General features: G+C 45.9%; 1 protein-coding gene across 5 annotated transcripts in view; it reads left to right on the forward strand.

Annotated features, from left to right (window-relative positions):
• nav2a (neuron navigator 2a) overlaps positions 1 to 24,866 on the forward strand; it is a 146,237-nt gene that overhangs the window by 52,700 nt on the left and 68,671 nt on the right. For 3 of the 5 annotated variants that reach the window (XM_046349803.1, XM_046349804.1, XM_046349805.1), the window contains exons 4-7: positions 8,838 to 8,910; positions 9,197 to 9,449; positions 9,659 to 9,715; positions 11,814 to 11,941. In XM_046349803.1, the coding sequence (XP_046205759.1) occupies positions 8,838 to 8,910; positions 9,197 to 9,449; positions 9,659 to 9,715; positions 11,814 to 11,941 (511 nt within the window). Of the gene's footprint in view, positions 1 to 8,837; positions 8,911 to 9,196; positions 9,450 to 9,658; positions 9,716 to 11,813; positions 11,942 to 19,616; positions 19,773 to 24,866 lie in introns of those variants that run through there. The other 2 variants (XM_046349806.1, XM_046349807.1) reach the window with 2 other exon arrangements.

Genomic DNA, 24,866 nt, shown 5'->3' on the forward strand with positions numbered 1-24,866 from the left:
GAACATTCAGAAATATCTCCCAATACACATTGCCTGTGAATATCAGAGGAAAACCAGTTGCATACACAGCTTGAGCAACATATTCATCAGCATTTCTCTGACTACGTTCCTCCATTGAGTCAACAAATTCTGATTCCAGGAGGACCATGAGCTGTTGCTATCGATAAGGTGTCCGATTCACCATTTTTCACCTTAAATAGAAGTAGAGGGTCTTTTGTCAGAGGTTGCTTGTTGTGAGCACTGGGGGAACTTTATGCACTTGGCCAGATGATTATCCATCTTTGTTGCATTATTCACAGATGATTTGGCACAGTATTTGCCCATGTACAGAGCTTTTCCTTCTATATTAGCTGCAGTGAAATGTCTACACACATCAGATAGTGCCCGTGGTATTTTCCTGTAAAAAAATCCCAAAGACAATTCCATGTAGATAAATAGTTAAGCAGTTAGATTAAACAACTCCTTTGTAAGATAAATGTTTAAAATGAAACATGTATGGAAACATGTCAAGACTGACGCCGGAGATGAGAAGCAGGTACGGGGAGTCAATATTTAACAATGAACAGACATGAAACAAGCCAGGAATAACATCAGCACACGGGTATACAAGGATATATGACAAGCAATCCTGAAGCGGGGAACAGAGCGGGAGAACAGACAGATATAGGAGGTTAATAACAGAGGTGAGTGAGTCCAAGTGAGTCCAGTAATCGCTGAAGTGCGTAATGCTGGGGAGCCTAGCGCTCGAAGGCAGGAGTGCGTAAGGCTGGGGAGCCTGGCGCTCGATGGCAGGAGTGCGTAATGCTGGGGAGCCTAGCGCTCGATGGCAGGAGTGCGTAATGCTGGGAGCCTGGCGCTCGATGGCAGGAGTGCGTAATGCTGGGGAGCCTAGCGCTCGATGGCAGGAGTGCGTGTTGCTGGGGAGCCTGGCCCTCGATGGCAGGAGTGCGTAATGCTGGGGAGCCTGGCGCTCGATGGCAGGAGTGTGTAATGCTGGGGAGCCTGGCGCTCGATGGCAGGAGTGCGTAATGCTGGGGAGCCTGGCGCTCGATGGCAGGAGTGCGTAATGCTGGGGAGCCTGGCGCTCGATGGCAGGAGTGCGTAATGCTGGGGAGCCTGGCGCTCGATGGCAGGAGTGCGTAATGCTGGGGAGCCTGGCGCTCGATGGCAGGAGTGCGTAATGCTGGGGAGCCTGGCGCTCGATGGCAGGAGTGCGTAATGCTGGGGAGCCTGGCGCTCGATGGCAGGAGTGCGTAATGCTGGGGAGCCTGGCGCTCGATGGCAGGAGTGCGTAATGCTGGGGAGCCTAGCGCTCGATGGTAGGAGTGCGTGTTGCTGGGGAGCCTGGCCCTCGATGGCAGGAGTGCGTAATGCTGGGGAGCCTGGCGCTCGATGGCAGGAGTGTGTAATGCTGGGGAGCCTGGCGCTCGATGGCAGGAGTGCGTAATGCTGGGGAGCCTGGCGCTCGATGGCAGGAGTGCGTAATGCTGGGGAGCCTGGCGCTCGATGGCAGGAGTGCGTAATGCTGGGGAGCCTGGCGCTCGATGGCAGGAGTGCGTAATGCTGGGGAGCCTGGCGCTCGATGGCAGGAGTGCGTAATGCTGGGGAGCCTGGCGCTCGATGGCAGGAGTGCGTAATGCTGGGGAGCCTGGCGCTCGATGGCAGGAGTGCGTAATGCTGGGGAGCCTGGCGCTCGATGGCAGGAGTGCGTAATGCTGGGGAGCCTGGCGCTCGATGGCAGGAGTGCGTAATGCTGGGGAGCCTGGCGCTCGATGGCAGGAGTGCGGAATGCTGGGGAGCCTGGCGCTCGATGGCAGGAGCGGAATGCTGGGGAGCCTGGCGCTCGATGGCAGGAGTGCGGAATGCTGGGGAGCCTGGCGCTCGATGGCAGGAGTGCGTAATGCTGTGGAGCCTGGCTCTCGATGGCAGGAGTGCATGCTGGGGAGCCTGGCGCTCGATGGCAGCAGTGCGTAATGCTGGGGAGCCTGGCGCTCGATGGCAGGAGTGCGTAATGCTGGGGAGCCTGGCGCTCGATGGCAGGAGTGCGTAATGCTGGGGAGCCTGGCGCTCGATGGCAGGAGTGCGTAATGCTGGGGAGCCTGGCGCTCGATGGCAGGAGTGCGTAATGCTGGGGAGCCTGGCGCTCGATGGCAGGAGTGCGTAATGCTGGGGAGCCTGGCGCTCGATGGCAGGAGTGCGTAATGCTGGGGAGCCTGGCACTCGATGGCAGGAGTGCGGAATGCTGGGGAGCCTGGCGCTCGATGGCAGGAGTGCGTAATGCTGTGGAGCCTGGCGCTCGATGGCAGGAGTGCGTAATGCTGGGGAGCCTGGCGCTCGATGGCAGGAGTGCGTAATGCTGGGGAGCCTGGCACTCGATGGCAGGAGTGCGTAATGCTGGGGAGCCTGGCGACCCTGGGGTGCCGGGGGGAGCGGGAGCAGGCGTAACAGAAACAGGTGAGTTAACACTCCTCAGTTAGCAGGCTCAAGCAAGCTAAAACCCACATGTTAGCAAAAACTAACTAGCAGAAATTGTTAACAAGTTAGAAATGATTTAAACACACTTTGCTGTCGGCTACTATTTACTAGTTAACAAAAAATAATGTATGTCATATCAAATATATTCACCCCACCCAGTATTGTAATCAAAACATACCAGAAAGCATGTAGTCCTTGGCTCAGACAGTGTAGTAGTGTGGGCTCAATAGCATTTAATTAGTGTGCAAGATCTTGAGAATCAGCTGTACATGTGATGGAAGAATGCACTGTGCATGCAGAGGGTTGCAATTCCATTAAACTGTGGATAGTTTAACAAAAATATGCCACAAACCTAGAATTTCCTTATGTGTATCCCACAAAAAAAGGTTCTATGTTATAAGCTATACTTCTTTGATGAATTTAAGCAAAAGCGTAACTTCCGACCCTATGCAACCCTAGTGGGGAATAGTTGTTTTTACAACTGTCAGATCCTACAACTGTGCCCCTCACACAAAACACACACACACACACACACACACACACACACACACACACACACACACACACACACACACACACACACACACACACACACACACACACACACACACACACACACACACACACACACACACACACACACACACACACACACACACACACACACACACAAAACACACACACACACACACAGTCCCTCCCAGTCTCATACCCTTGCCACCCAGGAAGTAAGCATAGCTTTCTGAGTGACATGCTCTCATCGGGGTAGTGTTGACACAGAGGTGCTAAAACCACACAGGACGCTCCCTCTACTGCACCTCCCTCACATACCCCTGAATTGCTTTAGGTCTGTCAGAGGCCTACTTCTTAGTGTGGAGGGACACATTAGTGTCACACTCAAAGTCACACACACTGCTCTGTTGTTCGGGTAGATTTATTGGTGTGCATTGTTTAATTGCAGTGTGTGTCGTGTTTCTGGCTCATAATGTTTTATTTCCAACTTCCTGTTTCGCCCTCAGTTTGGTTCTAGTTCAGAGAGATCTGTTTCTCTCTCCTCTACCGGGAACAGACATTATTACTAGCTCCATACAGGTCGAAACCAGTTTAAACCCGTCTTCCCAGTAAGCCTCTCTGAATGGGGATGATGAAAACAAGGCCTTCGGAGGCTTCATAAGCCCTCAGAGAATGTCAAATGGAGTTTCCTCCTCAACATCACGGCATTGTCCGTTCTAAACTTCAACCCATGTTTCACCTTCAGGTGCCACTCAAAGCCACGACAGCTGTAAGTCTGCCAAAACAAGTGCATGCTGTTTTATACAGCGTCAGGTTATCATGACTGACATTCCTTCCGTGTCCCCAACGGTTCAGTACTAAGGCCATGGTCGTCCGTAGATTTATGTGACTAATATATTTACATATTACATGACCATAAAGATTGTATTGATTGGTAGTGTGAGTCGCCACAGGTGAGTACGGGAAGCAGGATAACACTAGCAGGATACGGTCTGAAGTTAATGTGTAATCGGGTGTGTGACAGCTAGGGGAATAACTGCGTCAGGCCAGCGTGTGTGTGTGTGTGTGTGTGTGTGTGTGTGTGTGTGTGTGTGTGTGTGTGTGTGTGTGTGTGTGTGTGTGTGTGTGTGTGTGTGTGTGTGTGTGTGTGTGTGTGTGTGTGTGTGTGTGTGTGTGACACCCATCTGTATCAGCTGGTCAAACTCCATGTGATCAAATGCAAGTGCAGCGCAATCACAGGTGCCGTGACCGCACAGTGTTGCTAGGCAACCCCGCATGGGGAGCGTCGGCCGTGTGACCACAAGGTATAGGCTGGGGCCACTGTTTAGGTCAGCACTGCTCCGGGCCACCCTCTCTCCTCCTCATCTGCGGGTAGAGGATTGGATCTCGTTTCTTGTCGCTCCGTGTCCTCTGCTGCATCTAGACTGCACCCTGTCGATTGTTTCACTGTAAAGTACCGTAGTATTGGTGTTATTGTTTTTTGCTGTTGTTGTGTGCGTTGAGTTAACGTGCCACTTGGGTGCCAGTACTACCAGCTTTTCAAAGAAGGTAGATGTGTAACACGATGAAACTGTTTAGTTGAATTAAATGGGAGGGGGGGTGCAGTATGTTAAAGTTGTATTAAAGTTGTGCTGGCCGACTACAGGGCTGTTGACTCTCCAAAACCATAATGTACGGGTATTGTAAAGAGAGAGCGGTATTTACGGGGTTAGTGTTACCTTGGTTCGGAGGTTGAAGTTTCACTGAGATTACTGTCTGAGAGAGTGAAAGGCGGGAGCACAGAAACATGCACGCCGACTCAGTCACAAGACAGGACTCCTTAAGACATAAACAAAGCTCCCGGTGAGGGGGCGTACACACACACACACACACACACACACACACACACACACACACACACACACACACACACACACACACACACACACACACACACACACACACACACACACACACACACACACACACACACACACACACACACACACAATAGATTCTCTGCGATGTAAAAAAAGTGTTTGTCTAAAGGGCAGTTGCAGGGCCGGCCCTACTGTGCTGCTAGCTGGCTGAGACCCAGCATGTGATGACAGCCTTAGAGAGAGGTGTGTGTGTGTGTGTGTGTGTCTGAGAGAGAGCCACTATACAGTAGAACAGTGTTTAGTGTGATACTGTATTTGCTGGGATCGTGCCTTCAACACAGGCTCTGAGAACTTGCTAGGTAAGAGGGAACTCTATGGAAATATTGCAGTAGAAATGTATCTCGGTATTGGAAGTTGGATTTTGCTATTACGACGGTTGTTATTTTGTAATAATAATGGTCAATTTAAGGCCGTGCAATTTCACATTATTGTTGATTTAATTACCTAATTATTGTCACTGTCTAGGTGGCCATATAAACTGAATGATTCAGTTTTTAAAAAATAATTGGGATTGCAAGTTATTCAGTTGCAGTGTAGTTTGAGTACTTACTTGTGTCCCGTGTTCAATCTACCTGCAGGGTTAGACTAACTGTTGCCGTGACACGTCTCATGTCCAGTGTGTGTTCTTAGTGCACAGGGTGGAGAGGGAGAGGCTTATATACTCCCATCACGGTCACGTGTCTTGTCCCCATGACGTCGAAGCTCGGCACAACACCTATTGACTCAGTGGCGTTATTACATTCTAATGAATAACCAGACTGCATTCACTCGAAGGTTTATTAGCACCTTGTTGATGAGAAGAGCAACTGTCTGATCAGAATTAGCAGGAGGTAAAAAAAAGAGTGGAGATACCAGAAGAGATGACAGGAGAGGATGAGGGGAATACGAGAGAGGATGAGGGGAATACGAGAGAGGATGAGGGGAATACGAGAGAGGATGAGGGGAATACGAGAGAGGATGAGGGGAATACAGGAGAGGATGAATGGAATACGAGAGAGGATGAGGGGTATACGAGAGAGGATGAGGGGAATACGAGAGAGGATGAGGGGAATACAGGAGAGGATGAGGGGAATACGAGAGAGGATGAGGGGAATACAGGAGAGGATGAGGGGAATACGAGAGAGGATGAGGGGAATACGAGAGAGGATGAGGGGAATACGAGAGAGGATGAGGTGAATACGAGAGAGGATGAGGGGAATACGAGAGAGGATGAGGGAATACGAGAGAGGATGAGGGGAATACAGGAGAGGATGAGGGGAATACGAGAGAGGATGAGGGGAATACGAGAGAGGATGAGGGGAATACGAGAGAGGATGAGGGGAATACAGGAGAGGATGAGGGGAATACGAGAGAGGATGAGGGGAATACGAGAACTAGAAAAGGATAGGATGAGGGGAATACGAGAGAGGATGAGGGGAATACGAGAGAGGATGAGGGGAATACGAGAGAGGATGAGGGGAATACGAGAACTAGAAAAGGATAGGATGAGGGGAATACGAGAGAGGATGAGGGGAATACGAGAGAGGATGAGGGGAATACGAGAGAGGATGAGGGGAATACGAGAGAGGATGAGGGGAATACGAGAGAGGATGAGGGGAATACGAGAGAACTAGAAAAGGGGAAGATCGGAGTGGACAAGTGACAGATGGGCAGTTGTGTTTGAAGTAGAGAACTCATTGTCAGAGCAGATGTGTCTCCCTATTTTGTTTGACCCCTTTTTCTCCCCAATGTCGTGGTGTCCAATTAGTAGTTACAGTCTTGTCCCATCACTGCTACTCCCGTACGGACTCGGGAGAGGCGAAGGTCGAGAGCCGTGCGTCCTCCGAAACACGACCCAGCCACGCCGCACTGCTTCTTCACACACTGCCCGCTTAACCCGGAGCCAGCCGCACCAATGTGTCGGAGGAAACGCCGTACACCTGGCGACTGTGTCAGCGTGCATGCGGCCCGGCCTGCCACAGGAGTCGCTAGAGCGCCATGGGACAAGGACAATCCCTCAAGGCCAAACTGCGCCACTCGGGAGGCCCTACTTTGATGTTCTATTCCAACAGTTTGATTTCTCACTTTTCCGCACTACACTGGAATTCCCAAAGTTGCAATTCTGAATCGATCCCCTGTTTGAATGCAGATTAAATGTGTTTTCTAAAGTTTGAGCACCATGTGCTCTCTCTCAGCGGGTGTTTTTATTTAGCCAGAAGAATCTTTATTTTTACCTCCTCAGTACCAGGGGTATTTGGGTCAGGGGTATATCAGAGAAGAGGTCAGGGAAGTATTTTAGTAGTGTTGACGTGTGTGTGTGTGTGTGTGTGTGTGTGTGTGTGTGTGTGTGTGTGTGTGTGTGTGTGTGTGTGTGTGTGTGTGTGTGTGTGTGTGTGTGTGTGTGTGTGTGTGTGTGTGTGTGTGTGTGTGTGTGTGTGTGTGTGTGTGCGTGCGTGTGTGTGTGTGTGTGTGTGTGTGTGTGTGTGTGTGTGTGCGTGTGTGTGCCTGTGTGTGTGTGTGTATGGGTGAGGGTATGTCACATGGAATCAGTCTCATGCTAATATACACCTAGGCGCAATTCATCTCCCCATCAGAGAGGTATCTCAGTCAAGCTGGGGGTATTTTAGTAGGGTCTGGGGGTATTTCAGGGTGGCTCGCGGGTAGTTCAGTGAAGTGATGGTGGCATGTGGGTCTGGGGTATTTAAAAAGACGGGGTATTTTAGTAGGGTCTGGGAGGGTATTTCAGGGTGGCTCGCGGGTAGTTCAGTGAAGTGATGGTGGCATGTGGGTCTGGGGATATTTGAACTTTGTAGTGAGCAGAGCCTGGTCTAAATTCCTTCTGGTTCTCAGTCTGTGTCCTCCCTGACCTCCCAGCATGTGTCGCCATAGAACAGCTGTTCTGGGGTCAGCGGCTCACCGACCTGGAGTCTGCTTCTGATTCGTCGTATGACATCATTGAAATATCTGATGTAGAATCAGAGTGCTACTGTGGAAGGATGATGTTGATATTAATGTATTAAATAGCTCGTGTTATTTTAGTTTGTTCTCCATAAAGTACGACGTCTTATTTTTCTAAATTGAACCGCTGCACTCTGCTCAGTCGAAACCCGTTTCACACTAATAGACTGTCGGTAGGGTGCTAGCTAATACCGATGGGGGAGATGAATTGCGCCTAGGTGTATATTAGCATGAGACGGATTCCGTTTCGATGAGGTTCCCTTGATTGAACAGTCGGGTATAGTCTCAATGGCCGCTTTTCTCAACAGCATGAACAGTGAAAATGGCTGCTGCTGTGGCATGTGAATCAATTGTTATATTGCTCAATTCCCTCCCCTGTTTGTTCACCTGAACCTGACCGTTGGCAACCCTTGAACTCTCCTTTTTTTAAATTGATGATGTCATTCGATGATGTCATTTTGTTCACCTGAACCTGACCGTTGGCAACCCTTGAACTCTCCTTTTTTTAAATTGATGATGTCATTCGATGACTCTGTTTTATTTTGTTCACCTGGGGGTTGACATTTTGCGGCCAATGGGCTGTATCGAAGTAGGGTCACATAGTGAGCTTGGAACTAAGCAAATTCTGTCGACCAATCACATCACCTGGCCGTTGATTGTTGACAGCTCAGCACAGCTGGGTCGGTATGGTAACAGGGCCAAAGTAGAATGCTTTTGTCATCTAAGGTACTCCAGTTGGAGGTGTATGTCTGGCTTATTTTAATGTTGCTTTGTCCAGGCTATGTCATTAAACAATCGACTCACCTTACTCAGGTCGGCACTCTGCGAAGTCAATCCCTTTAAGCATGTCCCGAAACCCCAAGGCGGGCGATGTGTTTGCGATGGCTATTTTTGAGTAGGCTGCTGATAACTGCCTATGCGTTACTGACTGTGTGATGAGTTGAGTTACATCTGAATGTAAAATCGGTTCTCTCTGTCTCTCTACTCCTCCAGATTGAGAACATTGATGCCTGCCTCCGTTTCCTGGCAGCCAAAGGTGTCAACATACAGGGCCTGTCTGCCGAGGGTAAACGCTCACCAGTCACACACACCTGCTGAGACTACATTGACTGACTGTAGTGGCTAGAATACTGTGTAGTGAGCTTGTAACTTTCCTCTCTGTATCTCATATCTCTCTCTCCTTCTTCCTACCTCATCTCATTCTCTCTCTCTCTCTCTCTCTCTCTCTCTCTCTCTCTCTCTCTCTCTCTCTCTCTCTCTCTCTCTCTCTCTCTCTCTCTCTCTCTCTCTCTCTCTCTCTCTCTCTCTCCCTCCCTGTCTATTTACCTCTCTCCCCTGGTCTCCTTACGCAGAGATCCGTAATGGGAATCTGAAGGCCATTCTGGGGCTCTTCTTCAGCCTGTCTCGCTACAAGCAGCAGCAGGCCCACCGCCAGTACTCCCAGCCCCACCTTAACCCCCAGCCCCAGAGCCCTCAACCTCCCCTAATCCAGCAGACGGGCACCCCTTCCCAGCTCAGCAGCCACCCTGTCCCCCCTACGCATGAGACTCCGGCCCCCACAGCACAAGCAGCCCAGAAAACAGCACAGGCCGAGATGCAGTCCAGGTAAGCCTGTTGGATCACCGCTACACTGATGCATTCTGGGAAGATGTAGTTCGTAATACTTTGAATTTGAAATGTCTTCCCTCTTTCGCTCCTTGTTGATGTCATCAGTGTTCAATTTACCATCTCGGTCTTATTTCCTCTCTCTTTCCAGTTGTCTTAGCTCCGGTCTTCTGTACATGTCAAATGAGTCTTTCTGTCTCTCCTCCTAGGGCTGGGTCTCAGAGTAAACTGCTCAAGTTTTCCTTTGGTCAGAAAAAGTCCTCTAGGTCAGCTCTTTTTCTCTCCCTCTTTCTCCCGCTCTTCTTTGTGGTCATGCATCTTCCTCCTCCACTCCTCCTCATCTTCTAATTCTCCCTCCTTTCCTCACTATTTCCAGAGTAGGTAGAGGTTGCCCATAACAACTGATACAGGGTCAGATTTGTTTCAACAGGTAATAGTTATGGTTACCATAGAGGTGTTATTAATATGATCCTAGATCTGTGGTAAGGGCAACTTCTACCTGAAACTACTATTCTACTCTGCATGAGTTTTGAAGAGAGGGGACTCCAAGGCTCCATTTTGGGAAAGTCCTGTTTGACTCTGGCATCACGCCTCATTTGGCATGTCTGCTTAATGGGGTGTGAGGGACCTTTAGATAACCCCTGTGTGTGTGTGTGGTTGTCTGCGTGTGATGTGCATGTGTGTGCGCTCACTCAAGAATGTGAGAGAGCGTCTCACTGTGAGTATGACCTTAATAATTAACTGAGATGGAGGAGTGGATGGCTTGAATTTGGTTGTATGTTACGATAACGGATTGGATAGGCCACTACTACTATCCTCCTCCTACTGTACTGTTTTCTGTGAGATAATGTTCAATCAGTGATGTCACACACTTTCTACGTTCGTCTGGGCCCATATTCATAAACTGTCATAAAGTAGGAGTACTGACCTAGGATCAGTTTAGCCTTTTGTGTCATTATTAAAAAGAAAGGCCTAGTCCTAGAGTAACACTCCTACTCTGAGAGGTTTTTATGAATAGTGGCCAAAAACGTTGTTTTTACAAGCATGAAATGAAATGAAGTGAAGTTGAGGATGTGTTGTTGCGTGCTGCCTAAACCCAACACAGCAGGCACAAAAAGATGCCTGAACGGAGGCCTCGCGTCCGTTTTTCAGGGGAAAACAGAAGTTAGGTTGAAAATACTGTATCCCTAAAAAAACGGAAACATCCGCTTTTTGCCTGCCCCAGAGAGTGCATGCTGTCCATGCCTTGTAGTTTTGCACCTGCTTCTAGTCTAATTTACAAAACAATGCAGTAGCGCCGCCCTCTGGTCAGCATGTGTAACTGCAGGCGAAAGTACATTCAATATCTGGAATGGTGTTTTTTCTCCTTTTCAGATTGTAATGCGTTTCTCCTCCAATGCTTTTCCGTTTCATCTTTATGCCTTATTTTCTTTCTCGGCTTGAATGAAAACGGTCTTGATTGGCATCCAGGGGGAGCATAGGTGACATTAGGATCATTTCATGATTACGATTTAATTTCATGTGGCCACATCCTGAATGAGAACAGACAGAAGACGTTTCATCATGTAAACAGTGTATATCATGAATAGGCTAGCAGTGAAGCCTGTGACTTAATATCTCGCTCAGAATTAAATCATGTGTTACATTTTGCAGCTCAGTTGGTAGAGCATGGTTCTTGCAATGCCAGAATAGTGGGTTTGATTCCTGGGATCACCCGTACGCAAAATGTATGCATTGCAAGTAAATTGACCCTAAGTCCCATTAGATAAAAGTGTCTGCTAAATGGATATTTTTGTATTTTATAATAGAAAGCTTGTTTATACACTAATAACATTTTCAGTGTGTTCATTTCGGAACGCTCATACCATCATGGTCTTTGTTGTCGGACAGGAACTTAATGATGACTTATAGCCCAGTTGAATTCATAAGACAGTTAATTCACGGGCCAACAACAGTCTTTCTACTCAACGTGATTGAAAGTCTAATGAGCAGGACCTATTCTCCCACTAACAAAAGCCCATGCAATCCTGCTTGGTCATGTAAAGGGAATGCCTTTAAAAAAATAAAAATAAATGTTTTACACCAGTATTGAACTACCGGTCATATTTTGTTTATCAGACCAATGCCGACAGCCACAGAATTATGTTTCCTTCACCGATGTTGAATTGGCAATTTATAGGCCTATGTGAAAGACGGACCCGGCTCGAACGCTGCCTTTGACTCCCGGCTATGGCTGCGCAGGAGATTAGCTGACAATATGTGGTTACAGATGGGTGGAAAATGATTGGACGTTTCATGAACGTATTGCCTAATCCTTGCTGTTTGTGCCATTGAGTGTAAACGCTCTATTGCTCTCCCGCTCAGACTTCCAGGCCCGAGTGCGAGGGTGTCCACTGCTGGCAGTGACATCACACCTCGCGGGTCGGTTGGCGCCGCCGGCAACCGGCGAAGTCAGGGCTTCACAGACAAGACCAAACCAGCCGCTCACAAAGGTACGTCTGTCCTTCACACGCACGCACACTCGAAAAAACATGCATACATACACTACTGTTCAAAAGTTTTTGAACACCTACTCATTCAAGGTTTCTTTTTATTTCTACTATTTTCTACATGGTAGAATAATAGTGAAGACATCAAAACTATGAAACATTTATTTTATATTTGAGAATCTTAAAATAGCCACCCTTTGCCTTGATTACAACTTTGCATACTTTTGGCATTCTCTCAACCAACAGTCACCTGAAATGCATTTCAATTAACAGGTGTGCCTTGTTAAAAGTTCATTTGTGGAATTTCTTTCCTTCTTAATGCGTTTGAGTCAATCAGTTGTGTTGTGACAAGGAGAGGGTGGTATACAGAAGATGGCCCTATTTGGTAAAAGACCAAGTCCATATTATGGCAAGAACAGCTCAAATAAGCAAAGAGAAATGACAGTCCATCATTACTTTAAGACATGAAGGTCAGTCAATCCTGAACATTTCAAGAACTTTGAAAGTTTCTTCAAGTGCAGTCGCAAAAAACCATCAAGCGCTATGATGAAACTGGCTCTCATGAGAACCGCCACAGGAATGAAAGACCCAGAGTTACCTCTGCTGCAGAGGATAAGTTCATTAGAGTTACCAGCCTCAGAAATTGCAGCCCAAGTAAATGCTTCACAGAGTTCAAGTAACAGACACATCTCAACATCAAATGATCAAATAAAATGTTATTGGTCACATACACATGGTTAGCAGATGTTAATGTGAGTGTAATGAAATGCTTGTGCTTCTAGTTCTCACAGTGCAGTAATATCTAACAGATAATCTAACAATTACACAACCACTACCTAATACACACAAATGGATGGAATAAGAATATGTACATATAAATATATGGATGAGAGATGACCAAGCGGCATAGTTAAACCCTCCGATCCCCTGATTGGAGTAAACCAATAAACACTTCTGCTTCTACCTTCAATCCATACATCTTATACACATTCTACAGACACAGTCTACTTTACAATAGTTCTCTCTTGTTTGTTCTTAGTCCTTCCTCTATTTCTGATGCCCATCTAGTTTGATGATTTCTATTTGTAACTATGCTATTTCACAAAAGCTCCGAACCTATATACATTCTACAGGTCCCTTATGCCCTACATTGTTATTAGTCCCACCCTTCAGCTCCACTCAACCCCTCCCATCTGTCTCTCAACATCATCCATTTCAGATTTCTACTTGCCATATATTTTTCAACTGTGCTGTGGTGCTTCACAAAAGTACTGAACCTTTCTATTCTCATAGCTTCTACAGATTGTACATTTAAAAAATGTTTTGCTAAAATAATTATTATATTATTGATTGATTGACTATGGCTTTTCAAATCACCCAGTATTGCTATTTGTAGTGTTAGTTCTAGGCAAATGTTGCATTTCTTCAGCCATTCCTGGACCTGTGACCAAAAATGAGCTACATATGGACAATACCAAAATAAATGATCTAATGACTCTGCCTCCTCACAGCAAAATCTGCAGAGCTGGGAAGATTGTATCCCCATATATATAACATTCTATTAGTTGCAAGAATGTTGTATAGTAATTTATATAGAAAAATTTGAAGTTGTGAATCCGGCGTTGTTTTGCGTATCAATTCATAAACCATGTGCCATGGAATGGGTACATCGCAAATCTCTTCCCAACTATTTTGCAATTTATATGGCACAGCTGCCAGTTTTTTGGCCCTTTAAATGAAATTGGTATATGTTTTTATTTATCACACTTTTCTTTAACCATTTATGTTCTTTAATACAGGGCCGACATACAAGTTCCTTACTTTTTTCCCCTTCTACTTGCCTCTTCGATTTTTGTGGTAATGCTGCAATTAATTGGTTGTAATTTTTGGTAGAGCAGACATGTCCATATGTCTGTGTTAGCTGCATGTGATCCATTTATAAAAGTGGCCAATGATTTGAGTCTGTATGTGTATGCAGCAGCCTCTCTGTGCTAGTGATGGCTGTTCAACCGTCTGACGGCCTTGAGATACAGTTGATGTCGGAAGTTTACATACACCTTAGCCAAATACATTTAAACTCAGTTTTTCACAATTCCTGACATTTAATCCTAGTAAAAAAAATCACTGTCTTAGGTCAGTTAGGATCACCGCTTTATTTTAAGAATGTGAAATGTCAGAATAATAGTTGAGAAGGATTTTTTTCAGCTTTTATTCCTTTCATCACATTCCCAGTGGGTCAGAAGTTTACATGCACTCAATTAGTATTTGGTAGCATTGCCTTTAAATTGTTTAACTTGGGTCAAACGTTTCGGGTAGCCTTCCACAAGCTTCCCACAATAAGTTGGGTGAATTTTGGCCCATTCTTCCTCACAGAGCTGGTGTAAATGAGTCAAGTTTGTAGGCCTCCTTGCTCGCACGTACTTTTTCAGTTTTGCCCACAAATCTTCTATAGGATTGAGGTCAGGGCTTTGTGATGGTCACTCCAATACCTTGACTTTGTTGTCCTTAAGCCATTTTGCCACAACTTTGAAGTATGCTTGGGGTCAATGTCCATTTGGAAAACCAATTTGCGACCCAGCTTTAACTTCCTGACTGATGTCTTGAGTTGCTTCAATATATCCACATCGTTTTCCTCCCTCATGATGCCATCTATTTTGTGAAGTGCACCAGTCCCTCCTGCAGCAAAGCATCTCCACAACATGATGCTGCCACCCCTGTGCTTCACGGTTGAGATGGTGTTCTTCGGCTTGCAAGCCTCCCCCTTTTTCCTCCAAACATAATGATGGTCATTATGGCCAAACAGTTATATTTCTGTTTCATCAGACTAGAGGACATTTCTCCAAAAATATGATCTTTGTCCCCATGTACAGTCTGGCTTTTTTATGGTGGTTTTGGAGCAGTGGCTTCTTCCTTGCTGAGCGGCCTTTCAGGTTATGTCGATATAGGACTCGTTTTACTGTGGATATAGATACTTTTGTACCTATTTTCTCCAGCATATTTCCAAGGTCCTTTGCTGTTGTTCTGGGATTGATTTGCACCTTTTGCACCAAAGTACATTCATCTCGAGGAGACAGAACGCCCTCTTCCTGAGCGGTATGATGGCTGCATGGTCCCATGGTGTTTATACTTGTTTTACTATTGTTTGTACAGATGAACGTGGTACCTTCAGGCATTTGGAAATTGCTTCCAAGTATTAACCATTTTTTTCTGAGGTCTTGGCTGATTTCTTTAGATTTTCCTATGATGTCAAGCAGAGGCACTGAGTTTGAAGGTAGGCCTTGAAATACATTCACCGGTACACCTCCAATTGACTCAAATGATTTCAATTAGCCTATCAGAAGCTTCTAAAGCCATGACATCCTTTTCTGGAATTGTCTAAGTTGTTTAAAGGCACAGTCGACTTAGTGTATGTAAACTTCTGACCCACTGGAATTGTGATAAAGTGAATTATAAGTGAAATAATCTGTCTGTAAACAATTGTTGGAAAAATTACTTGTGTCATGCACAACCAACTTGCCAAAGCTACAGTTTGTTAACAAGACATTTGTGGAGTGGTTGAAAAACAAGTTTTAATTACTCCAACCTAAGTCTTTGTAAACTTCCAACTTCAACTGTAAATGCTGTTTTTCAGTCTCTCGGTCCCAGCGTTGATGAACCTGTACTGATCTTGCCTTCTGGATGGTAGCGGGGTGGCTTGGGTGGTTGATGTCCTTGATGATCTTTTTGGCCTTCCTGTGACATCGGGTGCTGTAGGTGTCCTGGAGGGCAGGTAGTTTGCCCCCAGTGATGCGTTGTGCAGACTGCACCACCGTCTGGAGAGCCTTGCGGTTGAAGGCAGTGCAGTTGCCGTACCAGACTGTGATACAGCCCGACAGGATGCTCTCAATTGTGGGGGGGGGGGTGAGAGGTTATTTTCCTGTAGGTTGTTTTCCTGTCTCGTCGTTGTTGGTAATCAAGACCACTACTGTTGTGTCGTCTGTAGACTTGAGGATTTAGTTGGAGGCGTGCGCGACCATGCAGTCATGGGTGAACAGGGAGTACAAGAGGAGGCTGAGCACGCACACTTTTGGGCCCATGTGTTGAGGATCAGCGAAGTGGAGATGTTGTTTCATACCTTCACCACTTGGGGGCGACCCGTCAGGAATTCCAGGACCAAATTGCACAGGGTGGGGTTGAGACCCTGGACCTCAAGCTTAATCATGAGCTTGGCGGGTACTATGGTGTTGAATTGCTGCAAAGAAACCACTACTAAAGGACACCAATAAGAAGAAAAGACTTGTTTGGGCCAAGAAACACGAGCAATGGACATTGGACCAGTGGAAATGTGTCCTTTGGTCTGGAGTCCAAATTGGAGATTTTTGGTTCGATCCGCGGTGTCTTTGTAAGACGCGGTGTGGGTGAACAGATGATCTCCGCATGTGTATTTCCCCCTGTAAAGCATGGAGGACGAGGTGTTATGGTGTGGCGGTGCTTTGCTGGTGACAATGTCTGTGATTTATTTAGAATTCAAGGCACACTTATTAACCAGCAGGGCTACCACAGCTTTCTGTAGCGATAAGCCATCCCATCTGGTTTGGACTTAGTGGGACTATCATTTGTTTTTCAACAGGATGACTCAAAACACACCTCCAGGCTGTGTAAGGGATATTTTATAATTGAATCCATATGTTATTTCACAATTTGGATGTCTTCAAAATGGTGTGTTATACACTGCACTCCTAACCAGCCCTGCTGGCAACAATTTCATTGCGCTTTTTTGCAGACGTTTACTGACACCAGCCATATTTAACGGGTGTTGTGCACATGTCACGTAACGTTAGCTAACGAGCTAGCTAATGCTAGCTAGTTAAACAACAATGAACAGTGCCAACAATGCCACAGTGCTGGGAGCTAACCAACCATGTCCAATGTTAGCTAGCTAAATTTAAGCTCTAATTAGAAAAACAAACGGATCTGGGAAACAAATAATAACGTCAGCTAGGGATCCAGCCAGCTAACTTTAGCTAGCTAGAGCCAGTGCACTTTAGCTAGAAATGAATCCACTTTGTCAAAATTAGAAACTTGTAATATCTGAAAATGTAGCTAGCTAATGCTAGACTATCTTACCTGTATACGCCAACATGCATGATGGACGCGTCTCCCTGTCAAGAATGCCATACCACGGTTGCCCTTAGTTTGAAGATGTAATCTGGAGACAGGTGTTTTCTCCATCTCTAGCTATCATACTCCAATTCCACTGATTTCATAACTTGATCCTCCAGAAAGTGGAGAGCAACACTTAATGCAGCTCCACTACACAATACATTTTTAGAAAAGCAGCGTTCGACAGGATTACCAACACAGACTGACGAGCTCAAATAGACAGAAGCCTTCTATATGGCAGACCAATCTGAACTCCTCTCTCGGTATGTCCAGCCCACTCATTATCTCAGCCAATCATGGCTAGCAGGAAGGTAGCCCTCTTTTTCTGTGGCTTAAACAACTAGGTTCGTAATTTAACAATTTTATTCGTATTTGCAGATGGTGTACAAGTTGGTTATTAAGGCACTTGAAAGTTCACGTTCGAGAAGGTATTTCTGCAAAAAAAAACATTTTTTGCTAAAAAAGACGTAGTTTCCTGAATCGGGTCACAAATGCCTAAACCACCTGTCAAGTCATTAACGCTGACAGACTGTCATGGTCATGATGTGGATGATGATGTCTGTGAGTATGGCAGCAATCCTAATCAGGCCATTATGGTGTGGGAGGCCATAGGTGTCACCCTTTCTCAGAATAGACCAGGGCCTGTCCACAAAGCGTCTCAGCGTACAGTAGGAGTGCTGATCTAAGATCTGTCCATATAACATTATTCAAGATGATCGTGTCATCTCTGATATGTACAGTACAGTGAAGGCAAAAACCAAACTGACTCTGGTGGAGATCTGTCCTGATAAAATATAACATGCTCGGTAACCCATTTGCTGTTATTCAATGCAATGAGGAGTTCGCCCGTTTCTAAAATGCCCCAGCTAAACTGATTCTAGATCAGCACTCCAACTTTGAGATGCTTTGTGGATACGGGTCCCTGAGTGCAGACACTCTCCCACCCACAATGCACTCCATCAGTGCTGGAACACTTTACTGACATGCGAGTGAGTTGAGCCACGAAGTAGATTATTCATCTTTGTTACCCATATTGAGGGCATAAAAAGTTATTCGTTAGATAGTCAATATGATTTCTGGTGCCCAGAAGCTTCACCTGTTTTTCTGGCTGATCATATGATCTTCCCATCTTTGGCAAAGGGAGCTTTTGGGATACAGAAATGAACAGTACAAGCTTCAATGCTGTGTATTTCGAGGACAATCGAAACACTGTGTGTGGTTGTGTGTGTGTGTGTGTGTGTGTGTGTGTGTGTGTGTGTGTGTGTGTGTGTGTGTGTGTGTGTGTGTGTGTGTGTGTGTGTGTGTGTGTGTGTGTGTGTGTGTGTGTGTGTGTGTGTGTGTGTGTGTGTGTGTGTGTGTGTGTGTGTGTGTGTGTGTGTGTGCCTGCGTTCATTTGTGGGTTACAAGGTTAGGCGACAGTGTGTGATTTATAGAGGTGTGTGTGTGTGTTAGATTTAGTGTTGAGCTATAAATGTTACCATGACCTCTAGTTGTTCCCTGGTATGACCGCTATGCTCTGTCTAAGCTTCACATATGCTTGCCTATAGTAGGACACTGCGAATGACCTATGAGTACTGTAGGGGCTGTGGCGATCATCACATGTTGTCCTCCGGGTTATTGTCATGCAAAAGTCTGCTGGGTCTCACGGCAATTGACCTTTTAATGAGCATAAACGCGTTCGGCATCGCCAGGCCTCCGTGCTTTTATATCGTTATGATGTGCCCTGAATCAATTTCCTAAATTGCTCGGCCTGCGTCTTGTTGGTGTGTAGTCACACACATCCCCGGGACACACTTTCTGGGCTGAGACAAGAATGGCATTATTCCTGCAGGGGGGAACATGGTTAAAATGATACTCAGCTCAGAGTTCGTTTTTATTTGTTTGACCCTGGGTTAACCTTGCTGTCACACGGCCTCTAGTCTTCTCATGTTGCTTTGAACTCACACTGTACATTCTCCATAGCCCAGGGGCTGTTACCGTGGAAATATCATTCTATTTCTATGGCGATTACTGTGTGACTGGTGTCTGTCTACTGTTACTGTATTCAGATGGACTGACACCGTTTACCCGTACTGACTTCATTGCGTCTCTATTGTCTGCTGTGTTGAGCCAGGGGGAATCCGTTCGACTGTATATTTAGTGCAAGGTTTTATATAGCTTCTCTGCACTGCTGTCACCACTCAGCTCATCTACTGGGTTGTTTATAGACTCACTGTGTTTGTCTTCCACAGTCTAAACTCATTACCCTGTATTATACTGTATGAAAGATGGGGGGGGGGAAGAGAGGGTGGTTGTGTGTGTGTGTGTGTGTGTGTGTGTGTGTGTGTGTGTGTGTGTGTGTGTGTGTGTGTGTGTGTGTGTGTGTGTGTGTGTGTGTGTGTGTGTGTGTGTGTGTGTGTGTGTGTGTGTGTGTGTGTGTGTGTGCGCGCGCAAGAGTGATCTGAAGGGTGCAGAGGGACAGTCAGCAGGTAGGAGGGGAGGAGGTTTTGGAATCATCTCCCCCCTAAACCACCTACCTTCCCGGTTGAGTCGCTGCCAAATCCCTCCCCCTCCCTCACCCAACTCACTCCTGCACAACAGTTCCACTCAGGCTGCACTACGTGGAACATCTATCAGAGTTTGGGACTCTACTTCTTCTCTCAGCTTCTTTTGGCTTACTCTACTGGGACCGTGATACAGCAGCACTTACGAGGTTTGTCATCGGTCTTTTCACCGCTCTCCCCGTAGCCCCACGAAGTGCTGAAACTCAACTTGAGATGAGTGCACGCCAGTCTAGCGTTCTCCTAAATCATACATTATGCCGACGTGAGATTTGTATGACCGTTGGGATTCGATAGTACTATCGGTCATGGTCTTTTACCTAGTTACCAGACTCAGGGTCATCATTTTTATTTTGTGATTAGTTTGTGTTTACTCTTTTAATACAACGTTTTACTTAGTAAGCTTTACTGTACCAAGTTAGCAACAATGTATTAGCGGGAACATTCAGTGTTTTACTGTCTTGAAATAAAATGCTGAAGATGCTGAGGCTCAGTAGAAACTGCCGGTTCTATTGTCTGGCCTGAATTGTTCTGTGTCAATGGTGCTGACAGTAGAACGGAGAACGTGTCACTGGAAGCATCCTGTTTTATACAGTAGAGAGACATGAGCATACAGTTGGCCTTCCTCTAATGCTTTACATTAACACAAGGTGACAGCAGCAATGTAGTCACAGAGGGAGAGAGATGTGTGACCTGTTGCCACAAGGAAAGGGCGACCGGTGAAGAACAAACTCCATTGTAAATACAACTCATATTTACTTTTGTTTATTTTACCTTTTCTACTTGAACTTTTTACACGTCGTTACAACACCTGTCTATAGCCATAACATGACATTTGAAATGTCTCTATTCCTTTGTAACTTTTGTGCGTGTAATGTTTACTGTTCATTTTTTAAAATAGTTTATTTCCCTTTTGTATATTATCTACTTCACTTGCTTTGGCAGTGTAAACATATGTTTCCCATGCCAATAAAGCCCTTTAAATGTAATTGAGAGAGAGTGTGGTGTGTGTGCGTGCGTGCGTGCATGTGTGGACAGTGCTGAATGAATGGCCAGTTGATGAGCTGTAGCCTCTCTGTTTGACTCTATTCATGTGGAGGAACTTTAAAAGGTTCACTCCAAACAAAGACTGGCTGTCCCACTCACTCACAAGGGCACAATGAGTGAGGTGTGTGTGTGTGTGTGTGTGTGTGTGTGTGTGTGTGTGTGTGTGTGTGTGTGTGTGTGTGTGTGTGTGTGTGTGTGTGTGTGTGTGTGTGTGTGTGTGTGTGTGTGTGTGTGTGTGTGTGTTATCTGAACTTGGGAATATGAGTAAACAGTTTAAACAAATGACATATTGTTCTCCTTAATACAAGTCATCTATATTAAATGAAATCAGATTAAACTTACTAATTGAACATATAAGCAACAACATACAACAGGTAACTTTCAGTGGTCATTCATTTATAGGGTACTTCTGGCGAGACGTCTGTGTATAGCTAAAACACGATTGCTCTGTGGGCAGTCCTGGCAATATGTTTTAAGCTATTTCAATAAGTGTCATACTGTATGTTGCTATAAAAAGGCTCTTCCTGAATCTGGACACATTGATAATCGTATGTTTAGGCCGTGTGTCATTCTAAACTGTATACAGTGTCTATAAGTATGATACTGCTCTTTCCCCCCCAGACTCAGTGTCATGGTTTTATGTTTAGGCTTTATTTATCTCTATACCGTGCCTACGGAATGTATTCAGACCCCTTGACTTTTTCCACATTTTGTTAGGTTACAGGCTTATTCTAAAATGGATTAAATTGTCCCTCCTCCCCCCTAATCTATCTACACACAATACCCCATGTCCTTGTTTTTTGAAAGAAAAGCCCCCCAAAAATGGTCCATTTCAAATAACATCAACTTGATCGGTGTTAATGTTGTAAATGATGATTGGAGCTGGAAACGACTGATTTTGTAATGGTATATCTTCATACAGTAGGCATACAGAGGCCAATTATCAGCAACCATCACTCCTGTGTTCCAATGGCACGTTGTGTTAGCTAATCCAAGTTTATCATTTTAAAAGGCTAATTGATCATTAGACCATTTTGTAATTATGTTAGCACAGCTGAAAACTGTTGTACTGATTTAAAGAAGCAATAAAACTGGCCTTCTTTAGACGAGTTGAGTGTCTGGAGCATCAGCATTTGTGGGTTTGAATACAGGCTCAAAATGGCCAGAAACATATGACTCTCTTCTGAAACTTGTCAGTCGTTTCACTCGTCTTCACTGTTGACGTTGAGACTGGTGTTTTGCGGGTACTATTTAATGAAGCTGCCAGTTGAGGACTTGTGAGGCAGTTTGTGCTGTTCTGTGAAGGGAGTAGTACATAGCGTTGTACGAGATCTTCAGTTTCTTGGCAATTTCGCGCATGGAATAGCCTTCATTTCTCAGAACAAGAATAGACTGACGAGTTTCAGAAGAAAGTTTTTTGTTTCTGGCCATTTTGAGCCTGTAATCCAACCCACAAATGCTGATGCTCCAGATACTCAACTAGTCTAAAGAAGGCCAGTTTTATTGCTTCTTTAATTAGAACAACTGTTTTCAACTGTGCTAACATAGTTGCAAAAGGGTTTTCTAATGATCAATTAGCCTTTTAAAATGATAAACTTGGATTAACTAACACAATGTGCCACTGGAACACAGGAGTGATGGTTGCTGATAATGAGCCTCTGTACGCCTATGTAGATATTCCATAACAAATTGGCAATCCAGCTACAACAGTCATTTACAACATTAGCAATGTCTACACTGTATTTCTGATCAATTAGATGTTATTTTAATGGACAAAAATGTGCTTTGTGTGACCCCAAACTTTTGAACAGTGGTGTAAGTATTCAGACCCTTTACTCAGTACTTTGTTGAAGCACCTTTGGCAGCGATTACAGCCTCGACTTCTCTTGGGTATGAAGCTTGGCACACCTGTATTTGGGGAGTTTCTCCCATTCTTCTCTGCAGAGCTCTGTCAGGTTGGATGGGGAGCGTTGCTGCTGAGATGTTGAATCGGGTTCAAGTCCGGGCTCTGGCTGGGCCACTCAAGGAAATTCAGAGACTTGTCCCGAAGCCACTTCTGCGTTGTCTTGGCTGTGTGCTTAGGGTCATTGTCCCCCAGTCTGAGGTCCTGAGTGTTCTGGAGCAGGTTCTTTTTTTCTCCTTTTTAAAATTTTCTACCCCTTTTTCTCCCCAATTTCGTGGTATTCAATTGGTAGTGTCTACTGTCTTGTCTCATCGCTGCAACTCCCGTACGGACTTGGGAGAGGCGAAGGTCGAGAGCCATACGTCCCCCGAAACACAACCCAACCTAGCTGCACTGCTTCTTGACACAACGCACATCCAACCCGAAGGCCAGCCGCACCAATGTGTCGGAGGAAACACCGTACACCTAGCGACCTGGTCAGCGTGCAATGCGCCCGGCCCGCCACAGGAGTCGCTAGGGAGCGATGAGACAAGGATATCCCTGCCGGCCAAAGGATCTCTCTGTACTTTGCTCCGTTCATCTTTATCTTGATCCTGACTAGTCTCCCAGTCCCTGCTGCTGAAAAACATCCCCACAGCATCATGCTGCCAACACCATGCTTCATCTTAGGGATTGTGCCAGATTTCCTCCAGATGTGACGCTTGGCATTCAGGCCAAAGCATTCAATCTTGGTTTCATCAGACCAGAGAATCTTGTTTCTCATGGTTTGGGAGGTCTTAGGTGCCTTTTGGCAAACTCCAAGTGGGCTGTCATGTGCCTTTTACTGAGGAGTGGCTTCTTGGTCACCTCCCTGACCAAGGCCCTTCTCCCCCGATTGCTCAGTTTTCCCGGGCAGCCAGCTCTAGGAAGAGTCTTGATGGTTCCAAACTTTTTCCATTTAAGAATTATGGAGGCCACTGTCTTCTTGGGGACCTTCAATGCTTCAGACATTTTTTGGTACACTTCCCCAGATCTTTGCTTCGACACAATCCTGTCTCGGAGCTCTACGGACAATTCCTTTGACCTCATGGCTTGGTTTTTGCTCTGTCAACTGTGGGACCTTGTATAGACAGTTGTGTGCCTTTTCCAAATCATGTCCAATCAATTGAATTGATTGTTTTCGCCTTGTCATTATGGTGTATTGTGTGTAGATTGCCTATGGATTTTTATTTATTTAATACATTTTAGCATAAGTCAAGTGGTCTGAATACTTTCCAAAGGCACTGTATATTTCTATAAGCAGGGAATGCCCAGGTCACAACTGACTGACAAGTCTAACTTAGTATTTTGACAGTGAAACGGTCGAGAGGGCTAAACAGTGTCAGACGACGCTAGCCCCTCTAATGCATCTAAGCTTGTTTTTGTGTGTGTGCGTGGCTGCGTTGCGGGTTCCACCATGTTTGCCTCCCGGTTTAGTTTGTGATGAGATTAAGCCATAAAACGCTGGGGGGGGGGGGCGACGACGACCATGGGCCTTTTTGAAGGGGCTGTGCTGAACAAGGATGTCTCTGACACACGCATGCACATACACACACTGGCGTGATGATCCGTGAAAAGGGCTCTATGTCCACTGTGCCGGGCGGATATCCCAGAAGCCAGTGATGTTATCAGGACAGAGGGCAGCTCAGGGTAGGACCCCAATCCCAGAGAGAGAAAGTTGATAGAGAGAAAGGGGAGAGGCAGAGAGTCAGAAATAGAGGGGGACCGAGAGATTATAGGACATCTCATTCCATAATCATGGGCATTAATAAGGAGTTGGTCCCCCCTTTGCTGCTATAACAGCCACTCGTCTTTGAAGGCTTTCCACTAGATGTTGGAACGTTGCTGCGGGGACTTCCTTCCATTCAGCCACAAGAGCATTAGTGAGGTCGGGCACTGATGTGGCGATTAGGCCTGGCTCGCAGTTGGTGCTCCCAAAGGTGTTCGATGGGGTTGAGGTCAGGGCTCTGTGCAGGCCAGTCAAATCCTTCCACGCCGATCAAGACAAACCATTTCTGTTCTCGCTTTGTGCACAGGGGCATTGTCATGCTGAAATAGGAAAGGGACTTCCCAAAACTGTTGCCACAAATTAGGAAGCAAATAATTGTCTAGGAATGTCATTGTATGCTGTAAAGTTAAGATTTATTTTCACTGGAACTAAGGGGGCCTAGCCCGAACAATGAAAAACAGCCTCAGACCATTATTCCTCCTCCACCAAACTTTACAGTTTGCACTATGCATTCGGGCAGGTAGCATTCTCCTGGCTTCCACCAAATGC

Source organism: Oncorhynchus gorbuscha, linkage group LG05 (genome assembly GCF_021184085.1).
Source record: "Oncorhynchus gorbuscha isolate QuinsamMale2020 ecotype Even-year linkage group LG05, OgorEven_v1.0, whole genome shotgun sequence".
NCBI classification, from domain to species: Eukaryota; Metazoa; Chordata; class Actinopteri; order Salmoniformes; family Salmonidae; genus Oncorhynchus; species Oncorhynchus gorbuscha.